This window comes from Syngnathus typhle, linkage group LG2, assembly GCF_033458585.1.
Source record: "Syngnathus typhle isolate RoL2023-S1 ecotype Sweden linkage group LG2, RoL_Styp_1.0, whole genome shotgun sequence".
Lineage (NCBI taxonomy): Eukaryota > Metazoa > Chordata > Actinopteri > Syngnathiformes > Syngnathidae > Syngnathus > Syngnathus typhle.
The window spans coordinates 321,073-346,591 of NC_083739.1; the positions used below are offsets into that span (position 1 = coordinate 321,073).

At 47.0% G+C, this 25,519-nt stretch overlaps 3 protein-coding genes across 8 annotated transcripts; all 3 read left to right on the top strand.

Annotated features, from left to right (window-relative positions):
- Positions 1 to 396: 396 nt before the first annotated feature.
- On the top strand, positions 397 to 4,408 carry LOC133144488 (splicing factor U2AF 35 kDa subunit-like). 2 transcript variants are annotated; one of them, XM_061267226.1, is made up of 8 exons: positions 397 to 707; positions 1,627 to 1,714; positions 1,799 to 1,865; positions 2,841 to 2,890; positions 3,119 to 3,217; positions 3,275 to 3,408; positions 3,972 to 4,064; positions 4,142 to 4,408. In XM_061267226.1, exons 1-8 carry the CDS (start codon positions 544 to 546, stop codon positions 4,242 to 4,244), a joined length of 798 nt encoding a protein of 265 aa, XP_061123210.1. In that variant the 5' UTR covers positions 397 to 543; the 3' UTR covers positions 4,245 to 4,408. The 2 variants fall into 2 exon arrangements, with proteins under 2 accessions (XP_061123210.1, XP_061123218.1); XM_061267234.1 differs by lacking the exon at positions 397 to 707 and adding an exon at positions 1,362 to 1,502.
- A 751-nt stretch (positions 4,409 to 5,159) lies between these two features.
- LOC133144118 (cystathionine beta-synthase-like) lies at positions 5,160 to 12,245 on the top strand. 2 transcript variants are annotated; one of them, XM_061266560.1, is made up of 15 exons: positions 5,160 to 5,320; positions 7,331 to 7,603; positions 7,818 to 7,924; positions 8,483 to 8,617; positions 8,718 to 8,797; positions 8,897 to 9,101; positions 9,172 to 9,263; positions 9,494 to 9,619; positions 9,706 to 9,790; positions 9,872 to 9,977; positions 10,616 to 10,693; positions 10,761 to 10,895; positions 10,980 to 11,088; positions 11,241 to 11,325; positions 11,475 to 12,245. In XM_061266560.1, exons 2-15 carry the CDS (start codon positions 7,341 to 7,343, stop codon positions 11,603 to 11,605), a joined length of 1,737 nt encoding a protein of 578 aa, XP_061122544.1. In that variant the 5' UTR covers positions 5,160 to 5,320; positions 7,331 to 7,340; the 3' UTR covers positions 11,606 to 12,245. The 2 variants fall into 2 exon arrangements, with proteins under 2 accessions (XP_061122544.1, XP_061122554.1); XM_061266570.1 differs by having other exon boundaries at positions 5,170 to 5,320; positions 7,335 to 7,603.
- A 346-nt stretch (positions 12,246 to 12,591) lies between these two features.
- Positions 12,592 to 19,275, top strand: arl13b (ADP-ribosylation factor-like 13b). Of its 4 annotated transcripts, none has more exons than XM_061266957.1 (9): positions 12,592 to 12,740; positions 14,228 to 14,298; positions 14,386 to 14,635; positions 14,939 to 15,044; positions 15,215 to 15,417; positions 15,592 to 15,706; positions 15,823 to 15,949; positions 16,098 to 16,223; positions 17,173 to 17,557. In XM_061266957.1, exons 2-9 carry the CDS (start codon positions 14,244 to 14,246, stop codon positions 17,247 to 17,249), a joined length of 1,059 nt encoding a protein of 352 aa, XP_061122941.1. In that variant the 5' UTR covers positions 12,592 to 12,740; positions 14,228 to 14,243; the 3' UTR covers positions 17,250 to 17,557. The 4 variants fall into 4 exon arrangements, with proteins under 4 accessions (XP_061122941.1, XP_061122935.1, XP_061122916.1 ...); XM_061266951.1 differs by lacking the exon at positions 17,173 to 17,557 and adding an exon at positions 19,247 to 19,275 and having other exon boundaries at positions 12,601 to 13,193; XM_061266932.1 differs by having other exon boundaries at positions 12,601 to 13,193.
- The last annotated feature ends 6,244 nt before the right edge of the window (positions 19,276 to 25,519 follow it).

Genomic DNA, 25,519 nt, shown 5'->3' on the forward strand with positions numbered 1-25,519 from the left:
CGCTCGCTCGCTCGCTCGCTCACTTCCTTCCTTCCGGTGGGGGAAGGCGGCGGCTTGGGCGCCCGCAAGTGTTTTGCTCCGTGGACGAGAAGAAAAAGCGGGGTACAAAGCCAAGCGTGTTCGGCAAATCCGCTCCCGGGGAAAGGTCACGTCATGCCGTGCAAATGTCAGCAGCTCTCTCCCGTTGCGGTCCGTCGACTCGGTATCGCACCTTCTGATGCCTGCCTGCCTGCCTGCCTGCCTGGCGCTTTGATTGGAGGATTGGCACAGCTAGGGGATTGGAAGCAAGCTCTCGGCCGGAATGACGCTGCACGCTGCACGGTGTCCATCAATCTCCACCCTGTTTGCTCCTTTCTTTTTTGCACTTGATGACAGCTTTAACAATCCATAGAATATCAGCATGAAACAACAGAAAAGTAGTGAAATCAAGAGTCAAAGCAATTGAAGGCATGCCTAAAGAGGTGTCTTGCAAAAAAAAAGCGCTAGTGGCCAGCAGCCACAACGCTTTCCCTCGCGCCAAATAGTTGAACAACACTTGATGGCATGGTCTTTTCTTCACAACAGCGCCGTCGTGTGGTTCTATGTGTCATTGCACAAATGCTGGCGCGGCGACGTCATTCCGTGACGTCACGGCGGACGAGGTACGCTTCCGACGAGCCGAAAATGGCGGAGTATCTGGCGTCCATTTTCGGCACAGAGAAAGACAAGTAAGTTTGCTTCTCTGTTATGTTTAGTAAAGCGAGAAAGACGATTGACTCGCAGCAGTGCAGTTCCCGAGCTAGAGCGCTAGCTCAGTCGATAGTGTTGGCTCGTCAAGAATAGCGGTGATATTAGCAAGAGGAGCTAGGGAGCCGAGCTAACTCAATGAATGAAACAGGATTCAACGCTCGAAACTTAGCGTCTTTTCAAAGTGTTGTTGTTCTTGTTGTTGTTACTGGCCCAGTCATCGCTAAGGAAGTGGTTTGCAGAAATTGGCGGGGTTGTTTCATTTGCAGAGGAACAGCCCAAAGTCTTGCATGAAATCGATTGTCGCAAGCACGTCACGATCGGAATCGTTCCGTTCAGGATACTTTTAAATAATGATATGCATCAACGATGTGCTTGATATTCATAGAAAATCAACTATAATGCCAAGATGGTGGTTAAAGAATCCAAGAAAAAAACCAAAGCACCATGTTAACTTTCCCAAGTTACACTGCCCCAGATATTTGATTCGAAACAATACATGTTTTGAGTCTCATTATTTACCTCGTGAACACCAAGTCGTGGGAAATCATAGCCATGATCTTGTCAAATGAAAAGGGGCTCATTAAAAAGAGTGGCTAGATAAGCCCAGATGTACAATTGCACCACTCAAGAAGAACAGAAGTTATGGGAATAAAAATGTCGAGACGAATGTCTGGAAAAGATGCAACGTGAAATGAAGGGAACCGAGAAAGTAGACAGGAAGCAAGGCGGAAGCGCTTTGAATGTCTGATGAAAAGCAGCAACGATGAAGACAAGTGAGGCAATGTGAAGAGTGCGCTGCGCTGCGCTGCGCTGAAACGTCATTTCAAGGAAATCAGAAAGATTGCAACACTTTCAGCCCAAGTATGCTGGCTCATTTGAGTCCTTCACTCTCTCCAGGGTCAATTGCTCCTTCTATTTTAAAATTGGAGCTTGCAGACATGGAGACCGCTGCTCGAGATTGCACAACAAGCCCACTTTCAGCCAGGTGAGGGTGTTGTTGCTGAACAATTGCTGCTACAGCGGTGTTTCTCTTTTGAATTGCTTTTTGTTCTAATCGGCCGCACTGCAGACTATTTTGATACAGAACATCTACCGGAACCCTCAGAACAGCGCGCAGACGGCCGACGCGTCGCGCTGTAAGTACCCCCGGCCCTGCCCGGCCCTGCCCTGCCCTGCCCTGCCCTGCCCTGCCTTTCCCACCGACACTCCCTGTGATTTATCAAGGCTACGACCACACGTGAGGCGTCGCTTGCGGCTCAGCCGTACGTATGGCACTTTGCCAAACAGCTGCATGTTGCGTAACACATGAGGGCATAAACGGCAATACGTATCAGTTTCTCTTTATCAGCATTCTGATTAGAAACCTGACTTTGACTCAGGAAAGAAAGAAAGAAAGGAAAAAAAGGCAAGTCTAATGTGTTTTTCCATGCTGTGACACGAGGCGCTTTCAAACTTGCGCCATTGGATGCTCTTTTTGAGCCCTCAAAGATGAGCAAGATGCCATTCCTGTGGATTCTAATGACATGTTTTCCCTCCCCAGCGCCACGTTTTTCCTTGCTCTTTGTCACAGAAGTTTGCGTTTTTGTATTTCAGAACATTTCCCCCCTTGAACATTTACCTTCATAACCTTGAAAACTGTGCCCAAGTCTGCCGATGGTTTGCACTGTAAGTTCTTCTTCGTCCCCAGGAGCCCCCCCCCCTCTCCCCCGTGCAAAAGAACAAAAACAACATCTTTTGATTTGGCTTTGATTTGAGGCTGGATTCCTCTTAAGCGGCCCACCACTGGCCAACTCACCTTGGATTAACCTTGACTGCACCTCTAATCAAACATCCAGGCTCCACGTGTGAAGCCATATCCGTTTGGGCCTATGGGCTTTGCGCCCAGCCGTCACTGAGCACACAATGTCCGATCCGCAGAAGCGGGTCGCTCACCCCATTTTGTGTTTGCGGCTAGAGCATCGAGAAGTTGACCGTGACATTGCGCACGTCATGAAATCATTGTCCAAGTTGTAGTTTTCCTAAATGTTAAACGCGCACACGCCGCACACGCTGTACTTCACGCTGAATGTCCCAAGTTGAGTCTTTTTGACGATGTCGTCTTGTCCCCTCAGGCGCCGTCAGTGATGTGGAAATGCAGGAGCACTATGACGAGTTCTTTGAGGCGAGTCCTTTTTTTGTATCCTTCCCTTTTAAGTGCAGCAGTCTTGAACTTGAGTTTTCAAGCCATATCAAACTGGAGCTTGTCATGTTGTACTCTTAACTTTTGTTCCACTGCTGTGCTTCCGCAGCAGATATGTCCATCTCCCAAGAATTCCAAATCAAAGTCACGCTGCAATTTGACCTTGAAAAGTGGCCTTGAACGCTTTCGACCGGACTTGCTTTTACGCAGGAGGTCTTCACGGAGATGGAGGAAAAGTACGGGGAAGTAGAAGAGATGAACGTTTGCGACAACTTGGGCGACCATCTTGTTGGCAACGTCTACGTCAAGGTACTAAATTGTTGACGTCGAGAAGCGGCACCTTCTTCCCACGTTTTTGGCGTGCAGTTCCGTCGCGAAGAGGATGCGGAAAAAGCTGTCCTGGACTTGAACAACCGCTGGTTCAACGCCCAGCCCGTCCACGCCGAGCTCTCCCCTGTCACTGACTTCAGGGAAGCTTGCTGCCGCCAATACGAAATGGGGTGAGGAACGGCAGTCGGGATGATGAGCCCGAAACTCCACCGTATCCTTTCGAAACGGTCAAAATGGGAGAGGACATTTTTGAGCAAATCTCGATTTGCGGGACATTGCATTCAAGCGCTGCATCCGCTTGGTTGACGGCAGCCATCAAGTGGACAACACGTGATCAAGTCTTTACGTAGCGCTCGTGCTTTCCACCCAGATGTGTCTGAAAAGTTTGATTTGAAGTTGCTGATGTCACATGCCGGCTGGAAACAAACAAAAAAACGACGAAGAAAATGAACAGCACAAGTACAAATTCTCCATTTGGCTTCAAAGACCTTTTTTCCCTTTGAGTGTTTTGGGTCATTTCGCGGCGCACTGAAGCATCTCCCGATCACATGTCCCCCCCCCCCCCCACTGCAAATGGCCTCATTCCTAATGAATGATTTTGGCGACTACGTTATTGATTTTCCTGCTACCGTGGGGATTATCAATATAGACGAGTGACTTTTGAAAATGTTTGCGCTTCTTTGCAAATGTCACTTGACAGATGCTTTGATCACACCTCCCAACTGTTTTCCAGAGAGTGCACCCGAGGTGGGTTCTGCAACTTCATGCACCTGAAACCTATATCGAGGGAACTTCGGCGAGAGTTGTACGGACGTCGTAGAAAAAGGTCGGGACGCATCACTTACTTTGATTCACTACTTGTACTACATAAACATAATTTGCTTTCTTTTTCTCTGCCGGTAGGCAACGCTCGCGTTCCCAGGACAGACGCTCCCGTTCGAAGGATCGGCGGCGGGACCGTGAAAGACGGCGGTCGAGAGACAGAGAACGCTCAGGAAGGTTCTGAAGACCTCGACCAAAACCCCGTCTCCAAAAGCCTCGCAGTGAAAACGCTCATTTCCACTTTTGGTGACTTCTTATCGTGCTTTTCTTTTCTTTCCTTTTTTTACAAACGGCTGCTGGCTTTCTCAATAAAACAGATTTGTTACTCTGCTTTTTTTACTTCAGAAACTATCACTTCATTTCTTTCCAAATCGTGTGACATTCCTACATGTGGGAAATAATTCCAATCGGCTGTGTGTGGGGGGGGGGGGGAAAGGAGGCGTTACGTATTTTAGTGGTGAAGAAACTATTTCACTCCAAATCATCATGGAGCCAGTCAGTAGTGTAGAACATATGTTTTGACTTGAGATTTTCAGAAACACCTGTCTTCGACAAGTGACGTCCTTCCCACGATTGCAGGGCCCTCCCTGGTTCCCTCCATCCCTCGTTCCCTCCCTCAGTTGCTTATCAGAGAACAGCAACGTATTACTGATTACATGTGGTTCAAACCAAAATATGTGTCAAATGTCATCAAGGTTTTGTGTCAAATTTATACAACAACAAAACGGGGTAAGAAAAAAGAAGAAAACAAGTACAATTGGAATGCCTGCCTAATACGAAAGTGTCTCCAGTCGTGGCTGGCAGTCAGTTTTTAACTGAAGTGCGTTGGTCCGCTTTTAGAGGTGACTTCTTTCTAGCCCGCGTGCATCGCTAGTCATTGTAAACGTCATCAGGTTTTCCGACATGTCCGTTGCGTTGCGTTGTGTCAACAAACGGGAAAGGGGGGCGGGGCGCGGCGTGGCGCGGCGTGGCGCGGCGCGGCGCCGACTGCGGGAGTGTCGCAAAACGTCAGAAACAGGGGGCGGGGCAGGGCGGGGACTGCGTGAGCCAATCCGCTGTCGAAAGACGCTCCTGATTCGTGGAGCAGACGCGACGCCCTCACCGCAGCCAATCAGCGAGGTGCCTGATGCTTACAAGTCCACACGCACGCTTGGAAGCGGAAGCGACCAATTGTTTTCTGCGCACTATTGTCACCGAATCGCCCGTGTGCCGTCTCTTTTCCTCTGTTTATTTGGGGAGCGACTACATTTGAATTCATAGGTGAGTGAGAAGTGTGCCATCGCGCTACAGGGCTTAAGAAAAAGTCATCATGTTAAATGAAAGCTCTTTCGCCGTGACCTGTGCCATCGTGCAAGCAAGCAAGCAAGCGAGCAAGCTGATGCAACAGCAGCGCCTTAGTGGTCCGTCGAAACCATGGTTTGAGCTCATCATTTAGCAGTAAAGGGAGGTTGGAGCAGAATGTTCTCTTATGACCTTTTCGTCCTCTCTGTCTCTCCCTTTGGAGAAGCTGGAGGAGATGACTGTTTGCACATTTGCTTTGTTCTGACGCAAGATTGCCAGAGTCGCAGCATCTTTCGCCGACGCGCTCTTCCGCACCAATACGCCGAGGACTTGTTTCATCTTTGCATTCGTCACGTTGTGTCTTTTTGCTCTCCATTCCTGCTCTTCATGCGTACGTAGGTAGTAGCCCTTTTGTTATGGCTGGCTGGCTGGCTGGCTGGCTGGCTTGCTGCGTTTTGCTTTCCGCTGACGGTGCAGACAGTGGTGTTTTTCTTCTTCCTTTTTTCCCCGGATGAAAATAACTTTCCCACAATGTGTTGACATTTTGACAGCTGATTATGCCCCACATCAATAATACTCCATAGGATCATATACATTTGCTACTGATTTAGCCACTGAATTCTTTTGTATTGTTACTTCATCTTTATTGAACCAGGCAAACAATTAAGTTCTTATTTCCAACTGCGGCCTGAATTCCTGCATGCACACAAAATAGATGATCCCTGTTTGAATCCGCACGTGTCTGAACTGAGTGCTGCTGCTATATGCAGTTAGTTGTGTGTCGCACAGCAGATCAGGTTTCCCTGTTTAGTCGATGCCACTGAAATTAGCATCTTGGCCTGCAGTGAACGACATGCGTACGTTCCCAAGAGTCGGGATTGTGCTTGTCCATGGGATTGTGCTTGTCCATACTTTTTAAGGGGAAACGTGTGATGAGGTCAAACCCATTTTAAAACTAGAAATAGGGTTAGGAATAGGTTCCGAATAGCACTAAGACATGCAAACAAAACGGCCATATAATGAGACAGCTCAGTCACATTAAAGTTTGGCCAGGCTATGTAAACCTACAAATGCTATACGTGAACTCGATGTGAAAATGGAAGGATGTTTAAGAGCATTAATACGACATAGAATGAAAGAATAATAATATTATTAGGCAGGTAAAAAGAGTCATTCATTGGCCAAGAACAAAAACATTCAGCAGTATTCGTTCTATCCAGACTCCCTCTGGATTTTCTGTTTTATTACGACTGCACAGTATTGCAGTATTGTGGTTTTTTTAAACATTCATTTCCTGGTAATGACATCATTACCAAGTTGTTTAAAGAAAGCAAAAGCATCTTTGAGAATCAGTTTCCGTAAGTATGTGCTTTTGGTTTTGAGTGCCTGATCAAGATAAGCTTGTTTATTTCAGTTCTTGGTTTGGCAGCGTGACTGTGATTCACTGAATACCTACACTATGACAATGGTGTCATGTGTCTTAATAGCATGTTCTGTCAAAACTCTGTGTGCCTGGTCATTACGCAAATTGGGCTGACGCAATTTGCAGGAATAACTCGGGTAGCCCTTTGGAAAGAAGCAAATGCTTCCCATTTGGTGCATGTGAAGATCCTCGAAAGACCCAACCATGCAGTATGCAGACAATTCAAAAGTCTCTTTTTCCACAATGCGTTCCATCCATTTCAATGAATGTGTATAAAAAGCAAATATGTAAACGACAGCCTTGAAGAATCTAAACAGCCTGGGTTTAATCATTGTTGACGTGACTCGATACGGCCTGGAATGATTACAAAATTGTTTCAGTGTACTTGTTTATCCAGCTGTCTTTTTTGCTTTTCAGACTGTTGCGCAATAATGAGAAATACATGGTCCACGTCCTCCTTCAAACTTTTTCATAGGATGTTCCAAATGTCAGCTTTTTCTGCACAACTTCTTGAGCGCGGCGGCGCCAATTAAATCCAATGTATATTTCTTTTGGTTCTTCCAAAGCAAGCAAGCCATGCCATCAGTACCCATGTCCAAAGAGAGCCCTGTCAAAAGCTCCATCTGCCCCCACGCTGCCAAGCTAGCTCACCAAAGCAACGGTGAAGTCAAACAGCGGGAGGGTACGGTGTCGCTTAACAGCCTTGACGGTGCTCCTGCATTGGGGGACAATAGCGAGCCGAGCGCTCAGAGGAAATGGATCCGTCCGGACCTGCCGAGCCGCTGCACGTGGAGGTTGGGGGTCTCAGAGACGGAATCCCCTCATCCCCAAATCAAACGGTGAGACTTTTCTTTCACTTTGGCCAAAACTTGTAGTGTTTGTCAACAGAGAAGAAAATGTTCTGATCAGACCAAACGGCTGTTGGCAGTAGGGGGGGATTTTGTTTTTTTTGCTTACACCCTTGCTTTTTTTTTTTTTTTTCCTGACACCCTTGCTTGTTTTTGTTTTTTTTGCTGACACCCTTGCTTGTTTTTACGATTTTTCTCCTGACAGAACGCCCACGCCGAGAATTCTTCCCAACATTTTGCACCGAATCGGTGACACTCCTATGGTGCGGCTCAACAAAATCCCCAAAGCTTTTGGACTCAAATGTGAAATTTGTGAGTTTCCGTGCACACGTCGAGAATGTTTCTACAACGGCGACGTGTTTGACACGGTTCGTCCTGAATTTGAATTACGAGTCGACGATTAATAGTTGATGAGTGAGGTACAAATAACGATGACGTTCTAACCGCATCGTTCCAAATTGACACGTTTCGACATAAGGGATACATTTTGTCAACCGAAAAGAACGACACGCATTCTCAGTTGGATCAATGGAAACTTCAACTAACTGTTAATAAGTTGTCAGCCAGTAGCTTGTCATAAAACGTTTGGGATGGTATTTTAGATAGTTCCTATTTTAGCTAAGCTACGTACGCTACAGTGACGAACAAAAGAGAACATGCCGCTATTTCTAGTCCGAAATGTTGCAAAAAAAATGGAAAATAGAAATAGTTTTATAATTGTATCTGCATTCCTAACGTGTTAGTGTGCATGGATGGAATGATGAATTTGTTGAATCCAGACGCACGAAAAACCAGAAATAGAATCACTCACTCCTACCATGACTAACAAGTGTCTATTTCCAACCTTCGAACTTGCTAATGTTTGCGTAGTGGCCAAGTGCGAGTTCTTCAACGCCGGCGGCAGCGTCAAAGACAGAATCAGTCTGCGAATGGTGGAGGACGCCGAGAGAGCGGGGGTCCTCAAACCGGGAGACACCATTATCGAGCCCACCTCTGGCAACACCGGTAATTGAGCGAGCACGCGTGTTTGTATTTGCCAGTGCGTGTGTTGCCAGAACAACAAATGGCCTGGAAACAGAAAGCCTTGTCCTTTGCTCCTCTTGAGGTATCGGATTGGCTCTGGCCGCGGCTGTGAAAGGCTACCGCTGCATCATCGTCATGCCGGAGAAAATGAGCATGGAGAAGGTAGGTAGGCCTTTGCCTTGACCTCGCCGCCGCCATTTGCTCCGCACACTTCCGTTTGTGAACGTTCATTCGTTCAAAAAAACCCCATTCTCGACACAGGTGGATGTCCTGAGAGCGCTTGGAGCCGAGATCGTCCGCACGCCTACCAGCGCTCGCTTTGACTCCCCGGAATCCCACGTGGGCGTTGCCTGGCGCCTGAAGAACGAAATCCCCAATTCCCACATCCTGGATCAGTATCGCAACCCCAGCAACCCTCTGGCTCACTACGACACCACGGCGGAAGAAATCCTGGAGCAGTGCGAGGGTCGGTATGCGACGCAAATGGCGGCGTGTTGGGATCCCGTGTTTGAGAGTTTTTTTTCTTTTTTTGACAGGTCAAATAGACATGCTGGTGGCTGGAGCCGGCACCGGAGGAACCATTACAGGCATAGCCCGGAAACTCAAGGAGTCTTGCCCCGACATCAAGGTAAGTTGACAAGCACAACTGCTCCACTCAAATGGATCACTAGCGGCTGGCTAGTTGCCCGAGCTTTGTCGTCATCTCTTGGCATCTTAGGCAGGTTGAGCACAAAAAGTGGGACAAGCAAATAGGTTCCACTGAACAAATAGGAATAGAATCATTTGTAAATAGTCACCTGGACTGAAGTTTGCCTTGGCGTAAACGCCTGGGACTAACTCTTGCAATTCTGTCGACAGATTGTCGGTGTCGACCCAGTGGGCTCTTGCCTCGCAGAGCCGGAAGAACTGAACAAGACGGATAAGACCCAGTACGAGGTGGAGGGCATCGGCTATGACTTTATTCCGACAGTCCTGGACCGATCGGTGAGTAGCAGCGGTCCCGCCTGCCTGCGTGGCTGCCTGCCTGCCTGCCCGCGTGTTGACTTGCAATAAACGTTGGCTATCGTCAGGTGATTGATACCTGGTACAAGTCCAATGACGAGGAGTCCTTCAATATGTCTCGAATGTTGATCAGGGATGAGGGCTTGCTGTGCGGTAAGTGCTTCCAACCGGTAACATCCTTGAAGTAACTATTCCAAGCGCCATGCTGTCTTATCTCGCTACGGAATGAAACAGGGGGGAGCTCCGGCACCGCCATGGCAGCTGCCGTCAATGTTGCCCAAGAGTTGGAAGAAGGACAACGCTGCGTGGTCATCCTTCCGGACTCCGTCCGAAATTACATGTAAGGCTTGGTGCCGCACGCGATGAGGCAGGCCACTACGTGCTTTGGTCTGCTGCTCGGGGGGAAAAAAAGACAAAGGCTGTGTGTGGGTTTTGGACAGCCGTTGGAAATTCACCACATTTAGCCACTGTCGGCAATTCTTCTCCTTACTGAACCCATTCACGGCCGTTGACAAAGATTCCTTCCTCCGTTCCGACTCAGTGCCTTCAAAATCTTTTTGCCCCCGTTGGCCACAAGCAGCCACAAATCCCCATCTAAACGAGATTGAGAATTAGTCCAAAGAAAACCAAAAAGACACATCCGCTGAATTCGATTGGCTATGAGATTGACAATTCGTCAAAAGAAAACCACAAAGACACCATCCGCTAACCCACCTCTATTGGTTGAAATGCGGTAGGTAGGTAGGTAGGTAGGTAGGTAGGTAGGTAGGTAGGTAGGTAGGTAGGTAGGTAATGCGCTCCTGGCTTCAATGGATTCAAGCGGGCAGTGCAAATCCAGCCCATGGATGGACGGACGGACGGACGGCATCCTTTCTATAGTCACCCGTACCATTCTCCACCGATGTATCCAACCAGCGCTGATTAATAATGAACTCTGATTAAGTGTGGATTCATGGATGTCAAAATGTCTTCTCCAAGGTCCAAATTCCTGAGTGACAAATGGATGGTGCAGAAGGGCTTCTTGAGCGAGAAGGAGCTGATGGTGAAAAAACCTTGGTATGTTGAAAACGATGTCAGTGTGCAGAACATTCATTAACAGGAAGTACTGTCTCTTCTCGCTCAGGTGGTGGAACCTAAACGTGCAAAATTTGAACCTGTGCGCACCTCTCACCGTCTTGCCGACTGTCAGCTGCCAGAGGACCATCAAGATCCTCAAAGAGAAGGGCTTTGACCAGGCCCCAGTTGTGGATGAGTCGGGGTGCGTGCGTGACCTCTGAGCGTAGAAACGGCCGCCGCCGCCGCCGCCAAATGCTTCATTGTGTGTTTGCGTACTTTTGTGTAGGGTCATCCTGGGCATGGTGACTTTGGGGAACATGCTGGCTTCTATTCTTGCGGGGAAGATCAAGCTGTCGGACCCGGTTAACAAAGTGCTCTACAAGCAGTTCAAACAGGTTTGACTCCTTATTAAATTAGAAAGGCTCCTCGCAGGTTTAATTTGGACTAATATTGACTGAGTATTTCATATTTTTTATATATATACATGTTCAATCAATTGTTTTTAATAGCTCATTTCTTTCATTGTCACCTTGCCTCATCATTTCAGATCCGCCTGTTGGATAACTTGGGAAAGTTGTCCCGAATTCTGGAAATAGATCACTTTGCCTTGGTGGTTCATGAGCAGATCCAGTGTAAGTTGTTGAAATATCCCGCTCGCTGCATTTGTTACCATGACGACAAGAGGCAATTCAGACTTGATTTGGGAATAGAAAAGGCTCGGTGATGTCAATATCTGAGTCCGGTAGTTGATTCCCCCCTTCTGTTCTACTTGATTTTCCAGACTTGACAGACGGCTCTCCCAGTTTAAAGCAGATGGTCTTTGGGGTGGTCACCGCTGTCGACTTGCTCAACTTCGTCACAGGCCGTGAGCGGAGGGAGCGGTCTTTCTCGGATTCCACGGACGAGATGTGAATGGTTGCAGGGCAGGGCAGTGCAGTGCAGCGCAGCGCTTGTCCAATTTGACAGCGGCACGAGGTGTACAGACAGACGCGTTGAGTTCATTTTGTCTCAAATATGGCTAGTAATGATGGGGATTCCTTTTTATGTTTATGTAAACGTGAGTTTTGAAAACGAAGCAAGCTATTTTAACCTTTGTTACACCAAAACTTGGGATGGGGCTCATTTATTTCTTTGAAGAAATTGGTTGTTGAAAAAGGGAAGCTGCATGCTGTGCATAAAGAAAGTGGTTGGTTACAGGAGAAAACAGTTTATTTTTTGCTAGTGGATGAGATTTGCGTACCTTTGAGAAAAATGTTATAAGAAAGGACTCTCGAAGGATTTTCCATCAATCATCATTAGACTGACTGAATGTTCATTTTCATTTCTAGCTACAGTGCATGTGTATGCCGCTTGTATGCAAACAACAACAACAACCCCCCCAAAAAAGTATTTTGAGTATCCTCCCACATGAGTTTTTTATGCTTTCAACACTTTGCCGCTAGTTTTCAGGGGAAATTGTTTTTATTGACTCATTTTATTGTAATGGGTGTTGCTGGTTCAAAAAAAGGTGGTTGGTTGATGGTTCAATAAAGAGGATACAACTTTTATCTTACATATCATAGCCGTGCATCTTCAGATTGCTATGGCGGACCAAGAGTGACCTAATTAAATCAATAAATATATATATAATGAAATGGTTAAATGTGTCAAGATGTATTGCGTCAAGCTCTCAACACATTAGATAATGTAACATTGTAATATATCATTGACATGAAATAAACAGTTAAAAACATGTAGATAAAGGGATGATCGAAATAATTCAAAAGATCAAAAATTCCAAAATGTAATGCGTCTCATTCCAAATTCATTCATTTCTTGAATTTTGGTACCGTTCCATTGATTGTGCCCAGGGGGCGCTGTTCAGAAAATCTTCTTTTACGATTCCCTTTGACGAGGGAATATGACGTCATCACGCCTGCCTGCATCCTGGCAACGGAAAAGAAGGCGCAGCAAGGCGGAAGGAAGCTAGCTGACCTAGCTAGCTAATAGCTAAGTGCCTCGTTCGCAATGTAAACATCTTACTGCTTCTGGAAGCAAGTGTTAAAAGGTAACAGACGTGCGTCGAGACGAAAAACAACTTTCAACAAGCCGCCGCGGCGGCGGCTAACTAACGGCAGCTCCAAGCGCGCGCGCCAGCCAGACGCACTCAACGCTTCTCGGAGTTTTGGGCTATGTATTCGACGTTTGGGGGCTTCGCTTGGCTTTACTCACACGGTTACCTAGGTTACAACAGCATCGAAATGGCCGCCCATGCTGTTGAGGACTTGGCTCTCGCTCTCTCTCCTAATGTCGTGAGGGTAACGGTCTCCACACGACGCGACTGAAAAGGAAAAGCGGTGGGTGCCACTCCTGACCTGAGGCTGGCTGGCCGGCTGACTGGCTGGCTGGCAGCTCGATGACCACTTGACTCCAGACGCTCGCTCGCTCGCACTTGGCCTGACATGTTTAGCCTCATGGCGAATTGCTGTAACTGGCTGAAACGTTGGCGAGAGCCCGCAAGGTAAGTCGTTTGAGCAAAAAAAACCCAAAAAACAATCAACGTATTTCATATTTTGGCCTTTGATTTGCACGTTGGACGTGTCAACTTTTTCAAAATGATATGAAATGATCACCGACCGATCCATTAAATATTTATGGTGTCAGAGGTAAACCATGATAGAAAGTTGGCGTTATGATGACTGTTCATGACTTTGAAAGACTAAAGAAGTGTGTAAGTCCCTCCCTCTCTCCCTCATCGTTGGCCCTATTGTTATGGAAAACTGCGGCGAACAAATATTCCAGGATTCAGCACAACAGTTGTCCAATTTGTAGAGATGGACGTAAAAGCTTGTAAAAACGGTGAGATTGAAGACGGCAACTTGTCATTTCAGGGAGGCTGTAGTTTTTGAGTAGCCTTGCGGAATATACTTGGGGTCAACTCAACAAATAGTCTTTTATATGACGCTGTATTTAAAATACACAGATAGAATATTTATGGATATAAATAGATATATATAGATATCTATCTATATATATATATATATATTTTTTTAATCCCAATTACTGTATGCACTTTTTTTGACATTTTATCAGACTTCATGGCGTACAAAGACAGTCATAGAGAATCCCGATGTAAGGATAAAGAGTTGCCTTGCGGAACCCACGTGGTCCATGCGACTTGAGCGAGCCTGTGGATTTAGTCGGAAATCCTCATCTAATCCCACAGTCGGTCAGGGAAGCTCCTTCCCTCCCTCCCTCCTTTGACACCTTACCACGAGGGGTTGCGACGCATATCGTGAAGGTGGGCGGGCGCTCATGAGATGGTTGGCCTTTCCATGAAGCTTCCATGAAGCGCTTGATGTCCATTCCACTCAAGTGTCAAAGTTAAGTATGAAGAAAGGCGACAAATGCGCGTCGAGTCTGCGATTACTATGGACACCTCGGAGACGACTCTGCGAAACGTTTGTCGCCTATCCACTGTTGATCACTTAATGAGCGCATAAAAGTCGAGACTGACTGATGTCATATTCATCCTTTAATTCCTTCCGACTGCAGAAAAGTGACTCTGGTGATGGTCGGACTGGACAACGCAGGAAAGACCGCCACAGTCCGAGGAATCCAAGGAGGTGTTGACCTGAACGGCTTTTTTTTTTCTTCTTCTTCTTCTTTTTTCACACATTTGTCTTTGCTCACCTTTGATTTTTGCTTTTCAGACAATCCCCAGGATGTCGCTCCCACCGTAGGCTTTTCCAAGGTGGACTTGAAGCAGGGGAAGTTTGAGGTCACCATCTTCGACCTGGGCGGCGGGAAGAGGATCCGCGGCATATGGAAGAATTACTACTCCGAGTCGCACGGCGTGGTCTTTGTGGTGGACTCCAGCGATGTGCAGCGGATTCAGGAGACGCGTGAGACCATGGCGGAAGTTCTGCAGCACCCGCGCATCGCTGGGAAACCTGTGCTCGTGTGAGTGGAATTCAAAGTCTTGTACGCTTCAATCATCCTTGATTCAAGCCCTTTATTTCATTTTCTTCATATGATGATTGGTCATTCCATCATATGGCCAGTGGCAGAACGTTGATGCCTCCTCGTTTCTCATTTGCTCAAATGTTCTGATGTTCTCCCTTAAAGCTGTGCAATCAATTTCAATTCAATGACCATCACCTAAATATAGCGTGTGAAAGATTTCAATTTGACCTCCTATTTCTGTGTTTTCTACCAAAGAACAAAGGATGATTTCAATCATTATGACTTGTATCTGCATTGCAGACTTGCCAACAAACAGGATCAGGAAGGCGCGCTGGCGGAAGCAGACATCATCGAGAACCTGTCCTTAGAGAAGCTTGTCAACGAGAACAAGTGTCTCTGTCAGATCGTAAGTGTTCCTGCCCCTGCTGAGGGAGATGACTTCTGCTTGCTTTTCTTAAGCCTGCCTGTCTGCCTGCCTGCCTTGCCTGTATGTCTGCCTGTCTACCTGCCTGCCTGCCGGCCTGCCTGCCCGCCTGCCTGCCGGCCTGCCTGCGCTAATGACAAAACCTTTTCCAGGAGCCGTGCTCTGCCGTGCTGGGCTACGGCAAGAAGGTTGACAAATCCATCAAAAGGGGTTTGGGCTGGCTGCTCAACAACATCGCCAAAGATTACGAGACCATTACCGAGCGTGTGCAGAAAGACACAGCGGAGCAACGAGCTCAGGAAGAGCAGGATAAGAAAGAAAGGGCAGAACGAGTGCGGCGGATAAGAGAAGAGAGGTGAGCTCAGCCGCGGCAAGACACATCGTAGAATGGAACACAATAACTGTCCTTGTTGTCTACAACCCAAAAGTAAAACATTTTTCTTTCTCCATCACTTTGAGGGTAAACACATTTGATTTTGATGTATGAATGTATGAAGATGCCAAAGGTTAATACATTCCCCCCTCCCAGAGAGCGGCAAGAGAGGGAGGAGGCAGAACAGGAGGGCAAGCAGATCTGCCAAGACCAACCCGATGACGAAAACATGGCCGACCCATTCCAGCCTATTGAAAATGTCATTTGCGAGGTGCGAAAAGGCCGCGCACACACGCACACGCACACACACACACACACACACACACACACAATGTGAAAACCGGGCACGAGGTGACCAATTTCTCTTGCATTCAAAATTGTATTCAGAGCGGCGATAAAGCAGATAATAAGAGGCGGCGGCTACAGGAGAGTCCGAAGGCGGCCGCCGACTACGAGGGAGAGGATCGCCAAGAGACGGACAATGCCAGACAAACCCCGGATGATTCCAGCTCAAGTAAGTACGACCTGGCGCCACCTTTTGGAATAATAAAGGTCTGGAGAGTTTTGGTGAATCTCACTTTTGAGCCACGCAAGCCGACAGACGTGGTTCCAAAAGAAGCATTTTTTCTTGAATGATTTGCGCCAGCCACATGTTGTCACAGGCACAGTCACTGAGCAAAGCAGGAAAAAGGGGAGAAAATTTCACCTGAAGAGGAAGCACCGCGTGGACCCGCTCAATTCCACCGAGGAGGGGCAAGGAGAGCGAGCCACACCTCCACCACTTCCAGGTTAGGCTTCTGACTTTCTCTTCTCAATTTGATCAAACTGACCTGGGGAGCAAGTCGCCATTGTTGTTGGACTTTAGACTGTCCAGTGTTGCCATTGGTTGTTCTGCTTCCCGATACCGATGGATGGAGGCAGGGAGGCAGGGAGTTAGGGATGGACAGCGCCTTGAGATTTGAGTCACACTTTTCACAACCACGCTTGCAACTCCAAAGTCATACCTCAAATGACTGTTTCCTAATCTTTATTTAGCATTCCCAAAAATGTCACAGAAATCTAGAGTGCACATTTTTCTGAAGCAATGGTGGTCTACTCACATGGGTATACCAGGCCTATCTGAAATCTGAGCCCATTTCTTACAGATATTCACTTGTGTGAATCGCAACATTTACACACTCAAGTTAATTGTACCTTCCGCCATCTAGTGGACGAGCGTTGAATTGTTGTCTGTCTCCATTATATGTAGTAAATCAATCATGAAGCAGAATTAGTTTCTAGGCTGCCCAAACTAGAGCCTCTGAAGGACTCAAAAACCTCTGGTAAAAACAGCCGTGTGGAGAATTGAATGAAATCCTCGTTTCGTTTCATTCTTGCACAACTTCCATCCGATCTCATGCTTGCAAACAACGGTTTGAGTTTTTGTTCACTAACGCCGAGAAGTGTTTTCTCTTCAGAGTAATAATTGGAGGGAGGGCCGTTGTTGCTATTAGAGGCAACATTTCAATTTGGCACTGCAGAGGAAACACTGAAGCCGCCCCGCCGCCACGCTTTAACTCGAAGGCGTGTCCACCTTGATCATCTCCAACGTCGTCTTGTTGATCTTTGCATTCATTTTTCTGTCTGTTTCCGTTGGGCTTCGTCGTCATCATCATCATCATCCTTGAATTCACCCTCTGATCCCATTCTGTGTTTGCTGCGTAATAACTTGGCCAAATTGTCTCTTCCGCTTTGCAGAATTTTACAAGAAGCCCCTTCCCCCTGTCGCAAATAAGCCACAGCCTAACAGTGACACCTGCGATGTGGTCTTTTAACCCAGCCCCAATCACCACTCTCCTCTTGTGCTTTTTGTCCCAAGTAAGCGGAGTGTAAACCGCGCTCTGCAGCATGTCTGGGAAAAGAAAAGAAAAGAAAAAAGAGCTGCCCGGGCGGGAGCAGGGGAAGTGCGGCGCGGCGCGGTGCGGTGCGGCGCAGCGCCAAACATGGACAAGGATGCTCTTTTCAGAGTCGGACGGCGCAAAACTGTCTTTTTACACGACAAAATGTACATGTTTACATGATACAAATGTCCCATATGTTTTTATTAAACATAATGAACACGGCTGCAGTCATGTTGAACGAACGGTTGTTTTGTGGACGTATCTCGTGTCAAACATACAACGAATGATCAAAACGTTGAGTGAAAATAATTCAACTCATGCTCTAACAGAATGATATCTAATATTTGAAATGGGATGTTTCGATGCGCGTCCCAAAGTGATAACATTCAAGGACGATTGGCGTTTTAAAGTGGACCATTCGGTGGGATTCGATTGAATGTGCTACGGCTCCGCTCCGCTCCGGAGAGCATGTATGATATTTGATGAATAGGGCATTTCCTTCAAAGATTTGCCTGGCTGCTCGGCCGCCTGGCCGCCCGGCTGCCTGGCCGACCGGCTGCCCGGCCGAAGATGCATTGACTTGGCTGTATAAATGAACCTCACATGCTCTTTTCAAAGTCATGTCAAATGCTGCTGGCACGCTTAGCTTTAAAACGAATGGTGAAAAAAAGATGCATATACTTTATGCATAAGTTAAAAAAGAAAAGAAAAACGGACACGGAAGGAATGAATTGATGCAGCAACCACTTTAGGCTGTTTCTTTTCTTTTTCGAATCTCCATGCACTTTTTCTTTTTACCTGTAGAGGGCAATCCAGTCCCAGAAATCGTTGACGTCAACGTGACTACTCGTGACGTGAGCGTCATTTTGCCGTGTCTTTTTCCATGCTTATTGAGCATCTGGGGCTGTGGTGAGTCATCATTAGAAAAACTCGCGTGCACGCGGCGCGCACTTAAGACCTCGGCTGGAATATTTCATTATCAGCTTGTAGCCCATGCTAGCTACGCTTTTGCTACTAATTCGAAGGAGCCTTGGAGGCGTTTCGGGGCATTCCTGGAATGGCGCCACGCTCGCTTGCAATGACACGGACAACAAGTCAAATGAGCAGGAAACGTTTGAATGATTCTGAAACATGGATTCCCTCCCTCTGCCAATCAAAAGCTGCTTTGTACTTGTTCCACAAGGTTCGGCCTCTCTCGCTCGGCTGTGAGTGGTCGCTGGACCGACTTCTTCAATGCAGGCCCGCTACATTGGTGTCATCGGATTGGTAGAGAGAGAGACAGAGAGACAGAGACAGACAAAGAGAGAGAGAGACAGAGAGAGAGACAGAGAGAGAGACAGAGAGAGAGACAGAGAGAGAGACAGAGAGAGAGAGACAGAGAGAGAGACAGAGAGAGACAGAGAGAGAGAGACAGAGAGAGACAGAGAGAGAGAGAGAGAGAGAGAGAGAGACAGAGAGAGAGAGAGAGAGAGAGAGAGAGAGAGAGAGAGAGAGAGAGAGAGAGAGAGAGAGAGAGAGAGAGAGAGAGAGAGAGAGAGAGAGAGAGAGAGAGAGAGAGAGAGAGAGAGAGAGAGAGAGAGAGAGAGAGAGAGAGAGAGAGAGACAGAGAGAGAGAGAGAGAGAGAGAGAGAGAGAGAGAGAGAGAGAGAGAGAGAGAGAGAGAGAGAGAGAGAGAGAGAGAGAGAGAGAGAGAGAGAGAGAGAGAGAGAGAGAGAGAGAGAGAGAGAGAGAGAGAGAGAGAGAGAGAGACTTGGCTGCAATTCTGCTGCCCAATGCGTCCATATGACTTTGTTGCCAAGTTTATTGACTTTTTGGACCCGAGTGAGGATCTTTTGCTTGCAAAGAAATTCAAAAGTGGCACATTCCAGTTCAAGTGTTGCTGTATGCTGCTGCTATGTATTGAGTGTGTTTTTTTTCTTTTTCTTTTTCAGATTCCATCTATTGAGTGAAAGAGCTGTAGTGGATGCTGTTCGCTCTGGTTTCATTCAGTCGAGCTGCAGCGCCGCGACCATGATGACGGACGGCGTTGACACATGCAGCGACGGTCTTTACTCGTCGAAAAGAGTGAGATACGGCACAAAAATAAACGGAATTGCAACATTTCTCAACAAAGTTGTTACCATTTGACGGGAAACCTGCCAGAGGGGGAATTTAGTATTTGGTGGTGGCTCGGGCACACTGCCAACTTTGAGGTTATAAAAAGGTGGCGGCGGGCTAATGCAGAAAGGCGGGACAAAGAGGAAGATTAGGCTGCAAAAGGCAAGGAGGGATCGCTGAGAGAAAAAGGAAAGCAGATAAGGGATAATGAGGTCTTCACGGAAAAAGAGGGAGGGAGGGAGGGAGGGAGGGAGTGACGTGCGTGCGTGCGTGTTAGGAGGTAAAAGAGGGAGGGAGGTGGTGACGTAAGATAAAGGTTCAAAAGTATGATGATGCTGTGTGCCATGGCGCTGCCTCAGCACAACTTGAGAGAAAGAGAGCCACAGTCAAATGTCAAAACTGTCTTTGTCTGCGTGTGGAAGGCGATTCGCGGTCCAACTAATATTTTGCGGCTTGACAATAATCCATCGTGTTTTTTTTTTTGTATTTTGTAATCGCTCTTCCTGTTTAGCTGTGTGTATTTAATTATTAGCACCTTTTTTTACAGCTTCACGTCAGTTCCACAAGCATCTCGTGCCATGACAAATGTCCATTTCGCAAGGGAGAAGCAACGAGAGAAATACGTATAGGTCCCATCTTCTGCTTCACCGACGCCACAAGTAGGACTGTAAATCCCAACACGGATAGCAAATCAATGTTGTGCACGTGTGATCACTTGATGCTCCGGCTGATGAAGCTTCACAATTATTGGCAGGAGGGAGGAGAGAAGAACACCTCTCATGTTGACGGGCGAGCCATGGAAAATGCGAAGATACCCAAGAGCGATTGCTCCCCTCCCCGAGGAGTACATGCCACTCCGAGGGGAGCACAATTCTCTGGAGATATTTTATAGTCTGAGTGAGTGAGTGAGTGAGTGAGTGAGTGAGTGAGTGAGTGAGTGAGTGAGTGAGTGAGTGAGCGAGATAGCGAGATAGCGAGTCAGCGAGTGAGCGAGTGAGTGAGCGAGCGAGCGAGCCTTTTTTTCTGCTGCCACTCAGCAGTAAAATGAGTGCTCCAACAGTGGCTCCCTTTGCAATGATTTTCTCTCTGTTCTGCGTACTGTTTGGCCATATAACTTTATTGACACAAGTGAGCGCTTGTTTAGAAGGAAAAGTCCACAAATCCCCCAAGAAGCCCAGAAACCGCCGTTAAGGATTGGAAGGGGCATTTATTTAATGTGGAAGAAACGTGGCCGTTAGAAAAAAAGTGGGCTTGTAGGAAGGAGAAAATGGTGTTGTTAAATCCAGCTTGTTTAAAATCTTCGGCAGCTGGTTAAAGTAAAGCCTCTCCTATTTCAACAGCACTTTCTTTGGGGGGTTTCTTTCCCCAACTTTGCGTGCATGCGGTTTTTTAAATAACGTTTTTTTTTTCCATTTTAGGCATCTGGCTAAGGGTCAAGACTCCATGCAAAACGGGCAAACAAATAGCTTCGGTGTGGTGGGGTCCGTTAGGGTCAAAAGCCCTTCAAAGTCACCCTTTTTGCCACTCGCTGCGCTGTAAACTGAAAATGACATTGCACTTGCTCGGTCGGGGTCCAGGTCACGACATCTCACTTTGATCATGTGATGTTTGCAAACTGAGCCATGATTGTTTTTTTTTCCCCGAGCCTTGAGCAACTGTGATGTCATTTTCAGTCAGCAGCAAGCGGATGGGTACATTTTGCTTGACTCCCTCTTTAATCAATGGCTATTTGAGCACAAACGGTGCGGAAGCACATGTAGACAGACAATATAGCAACTCTCCTAGGCATATAGTGTTTATCCTCTTCAAAAACAACTCCTATAATTGAAGCTTATGAGCCCCCCTGGTGGCCAATTCATGCACGTCAGAAGGAGCAGCACAATGGCCATAAAATTCAAGCAAAAACAGTGTCCAAAATGTTGTCGGCGTCATCAATTTCTTTCCTATGGCACAATGATCAACTTGCCGTCTTTCTTGCTCTTAGTATAAAATCAGCTGGTCTGAGACAAATATCGATTTGGGCTCGCTAAAACACTCAATGAAACCCAATGAGCCTTTAAATGTGCCCCAAAATCTTGAAGTGTTCAATTCATCCTAATCAATAGGCCCCGTGTTCCTCTTTGTGGCCAAATCCATCCATCCACAGTCATTACAATGTGTGAACAAGGTAAGTCTGCAAACGTTCCGCTTGCCCTTCCAAGTCGGATCTGGATTGAGGCGCAACAGGTGAGTGAGCCGTGCGTCGGTGTGGAAAAGCGTGTGCGTGTCGTGTAGAGAAGGTTTAGGGCCTTGAATAGAATAGCCGCCACATTTGTACAATTGCTTTTTCCGCAGTGTATTTCATGTAGTGGTCGTTTGACAGAGTCCCTAATGGGCTCATTATGTTTGAGTTATTGGTCCCCCCCTGTAAAATCTTGGGCTACCCACGGTGCCGCCACCCCCTCATTTGGTATCAAGCTGCTTGACGTTTCCACTTAATGTCCCCCCACATTCCATCATCTGCAGCACACCTGTGGAGCAGCACGTCAGCCGTAAAGCAAAGGGACGGACCGACGGACGGACGGACGGCTCAATTGAAAAGCCGGGTTGAGTGGCAAAGCCCGGTTGATTGGCAAAGCCCGGCTGAGTGGCAAAGCCCGGTTGAGTGGCAGAGCCGCCCAATTGGTGGAGGAAATCAAAAGCACTGATTGTTATAATTGAGATGAATGAAGATAGAGTGTACTTCAGTTCACTTGTTGAGGTGTCATTTTCTCTTAGGGTCCTCCCACTGGTCGACGGTGGCTACTGCACTAAGGTGTGCGCTACATAGGTTACAAAAGCAAGATGGCCGACTCCATGTTGGCAAGTGTGCATGAGGACTCTCAAGGGATTCGCTTTTTTCCCCCAAGCATTATTTCTGCAATCATTCCAAGATGGAATTGTCAGTATGGTGCGGATACTATCAAGCCAGCAACCATCCGTGACCTGGTTCCTGACCTCCTGGCCTGGACACAAAAATGGTGAGTCAATATATCAAAGTCTTGCTGTCACCTTTGGAATTGAGTCAACTGAAGCCATGGAATTGTGATCAAATAGCACCATCAAGATCCAAGGCAGATGAGACTGAATTGAAGTGTTTAGGAGGCTCACTAGACAAGTTCCTCGCCAATGCTAGCGAGGGAGGGAGGGAGGGAGGGAGCGAGCGAGCGAGCGAGGGCCACACACACATGGCAGACGCGCTTGCTTGAGAGCGTACAGATGATACAGCGGAGCTAGCTCCAAGTAGCACACACAGCGCCACTTGTCTTGTCTGATGACAAGCCTCATTTGGAACTGCCATTAGGAAGACGTGTGATTTATGGCTTTGTCTGCCTGCCTGCCTGCCTGCCTGCCGTGGCTCTCACTTCACAATAAAAGCGCGAGAGAGAGAGAGAGAGAGAGAGCGGCAACCTCTGTCCCGCTGCCTCTGTCTTGTTACTCAAACATTTCGGCCCATAGAGATGGCGGCGGAACCCCGTCACAAACAGTGTCTCACGTTTAGAAATAGACAGAATGATGGAGATGAAGAAATCTATCTGGAGGACATTTTTATTATATTCCACCAGTGGGAATGTGAAGGGAAAAAAAAAAAAAAAGATTATGCAGGGTCGCATGCAATGATTCATATTGCGGGGTGAGATTTCATTAGAAGCCGATAATTAATTTAATCATTAGTTAACCTCCACGTGTCCTGGAAAATGATAGGCAGCTGGATCATTATGAAACAAAATCAAAAACACACCAAATGCAATTATAAAAATCATCACTTCTATCTTTCACCTCTTGCGAAATGTCAGAAGAATCAGATATGTCTTTAAAGAAACAAAATAATAACAGAAATAAATATGGATTATGTCACCATCCCTTCCATCCCTGTGCAATTAAAAGGATAATGTGGTTAAAAAAAAAAAGATGTTGATTGAAGTTCTATTCCCCGGCAGGGCTCACTCCGCCGAGCCGCTGCATCTGTCCATCTGTCAAGCCCCCGGCCGGGCCCATCAATCCCATAGCTGAGTGCGCTGCAGGTGAGGGGGAGGAGCGGAGGAGCAACATTAATCACTCAGACGTGGGCAGCGGTGAAGGAAGGAAGGAAGGAAGGAAGGAAGGAAGGAAGATAGGAAGGAAGGAAGGAAGGAAGGAAGGAAGGAAGGAAGGAAGGAAGGAAGGAAGGAAGGAAGGAAGGAAGGAAGGAAGGAAGGAAGGAAGGAAGGAAGGAAGGAAGGAAGGAAGGAAGGAAGGAAGGAAGGAAGGAAGGAAGGAATAGAGAGGGAGCAACATGTGAAATGCTACTTTTTACAATCAAGCTAAGAAGTGATTGGAAAAAAAAAAAGAGTGAACCCATTAAATGTCAAATGCAATGTTTGTACTGTCTTTAGAATTGTAGTCACACACACACACTCATCCCAAAATTGGTCAAATTCATTGTTAAGTTGAATTGATCTGCCTCGTTGCTGTAATGACCCCAATGTTGTAGCTCGCAGTCCATTTGTCTCCCAAAAGTCTTGTCTGGTTGGAGATGCTGCATCAAGGATAAAAGCAGTCCATTTCTGCTTCAATTATTTGGAGTGGCAGCGTCAATTTGTCCCATTTTTAGCAGCTGCTCCAGCACAAGCTAGCTTTCAGGTGTTTCCATTTGAAGATTTCGGCGTGTGGATGTTTAGGGTGGCTCTGTCTCGCCCTTAATTGCTCAATTCATTGAGTCAGTCCTCCCTCCCTCCCTACCGCTAGCGCGGGAATATTTCATAATAGAGGCCGCTCGCTCATTTGTCAACCTCACGCTCGGCTATAAAATTGCACCCGACTTTGATTTGTGTCATCGGCTCGGCTCGTCTGAGAACGATGTTTACTTTAGAAATGAGGTGCTACGAAACTCGGCCTGCCTGTTTGCATTTGCGCTAATAAAAAAAGTTTGTGGCCGTGAGCAGAGTAGAGCGCGAAGCATCCAGCGGAGCAATTTTCTCTTCAACACATTAGCATCTTGAAAGCTTCGCTCGCTCGCTCGGTCGGTCGGTCGGACCTGCTGCTTAGTCTTGCTTTTGAATGGTAGGGCTGAGTGGTGAGTAGCATTGGGAAGATTTTAGTGTGGGCAAATGTCCTTTAGCGTTGAGTGCTCCTTTGCTACCTGCGCTCAAGTGGCTTCCTCGCACACATGATCTTGTCATCTTAGATGGATAAATATGGATGGATAAATATTTGCCAACGTCTGCTGAAATAATGAGTCGGGGGACGAGTCGTCAAAACAACGCGGAAAAATCCTCTTGTGATGAGTTCACATTTGCTGACATAATCCGTTTTTCTCATCAAAAAAAACACTCAAGTATGCTAACTGCAAAAGTACAATCATGAGGCGTTTGTACTTGCATTCTTGTCATCTATGAATAGGAAAGTAGGACAAGCGCTGCTTCGAGGGACACTCTATTCTTGTGCTCATGTCCCGTCTTGCTCCAACGGTGATGAGCACAAGCGCAGCGTGCATACATACCTTTTGACGGACAGGCAACCGGGTCACTCTCGGAGGAGTTGTCCCCCTGCCCGTTGCCATGTGGACGTGTGTAATGGAGATAGATGGTGGCTGGCTGGCTGGCTGGCCGGCTGGCTCCGTCCGTGCAACACTGTGCAGCAGAGCAGAAGGAGGGACGGACTAGTGCCTAAACGCCTGTCTATATATATATATATATATATATATATATATATATATATATATATATATATATATATATATATATATATATATATTTATTTTATTTTTTCCTTCCTTCCAGTACCCAAGGCATTTGTGATTAATTACATGAAGTGGGTAGATCAAATCTGCACACCCTAGCTGGTTTCAATGGCAGACTTTGTAATGAAATGAGCATATGAAATGAACCCCTACACCTTATCCATCCATTACCTGTATTCAAATGAAATGACTTAAGCCCATCTAAAGTTCTGCGGTTCTCGTAGGCTTTTCTTATCTTTCTAGCAGTAACCTGAAGCCCTTGCGCAATTTGCAAATGTTCATTCCCCTCCAGCTTGATGAAGGTGCCCAAGTTCCTGCTGAAGTCTCAATGAGTGATATGCTACCTTGAGTCTGACTCGTGTGATCA

What these genes read in the sequence shown, in the direction of transcription:
- arl13b (XM_061266932.1), top strand. Translation starts at nt 13,135, where the DNA reads ATGTTTAGCCTCATGGCGAATTGCTGTAACTGGCTGAAACGTTGGCGA. An exon ending in AGTCCGAGGAATCCAAGGAG is followed by an intron (nt 14,299 to 14,385) that starts GTGTTGACCTGA and finishes TTTGCTTTTCAG; the next exon opens with ACAATCCCCAGGATGTCGCT. An exon ending in GCTGGGAAACCTGTGCTCGT is followed by an intron (nt 14,636 to 14,938) that starts GTGAGTGGAATT and finishes TCTGCATTGCAG; the next exon opens with ACTTGCCAACAAACAGGATC.
- LOC133144118 (XM_061266560.1), top strand. Translation starts at nt 7,341, where the DNA reads ATGCCATCAGTACCCATGTCCAAAGAGAGCCCTGTCAAAAGCTCCATC. An exon ending in AGAAAATGAGCATGGAGAAG is followed by an intron (nt 8,798 to 8,896) that starts GTAGGTAGGCCT and finishes TTCTCGACACAG; the next exon opens with GTGGATGTCCTGAGAGCGCT. An exon ending in AATCCTGGAGCAGTGCGAGG is followed by an intron (nt 9,102 to 9,171) that starts GTCGGTATGCGA and finishes TTTTTTTGACAG; the next exon opens with GTCAAATAGACATGCTGGTG.
- LOC133144488 (XM_061267226.1), top strand. Translation starts at nt 544, where the DNA reads ATGGTCTTTTCTTCACAACAGCGCCGTCGTGTGGTTCTATGTGTCATT. An exon ending in TTCGGCACAGAGAAAGACAA is followed by an intron (nt 708 to 1,626) that starts GTAAGTTTGCTT and finishes CACTCTCTCCAG; the next exon opens with GGTCAATTGCTCCTTCTATT. An exon ending in TGCCGCCAATACGAAATGGG is followed by an intron (nt 3,409 to 3,971) that starts GTGAGGAACGGC and finishes ACTGTTTTCCAG; the next exon opens with AGAGTGCACCCGAGGTGGGT.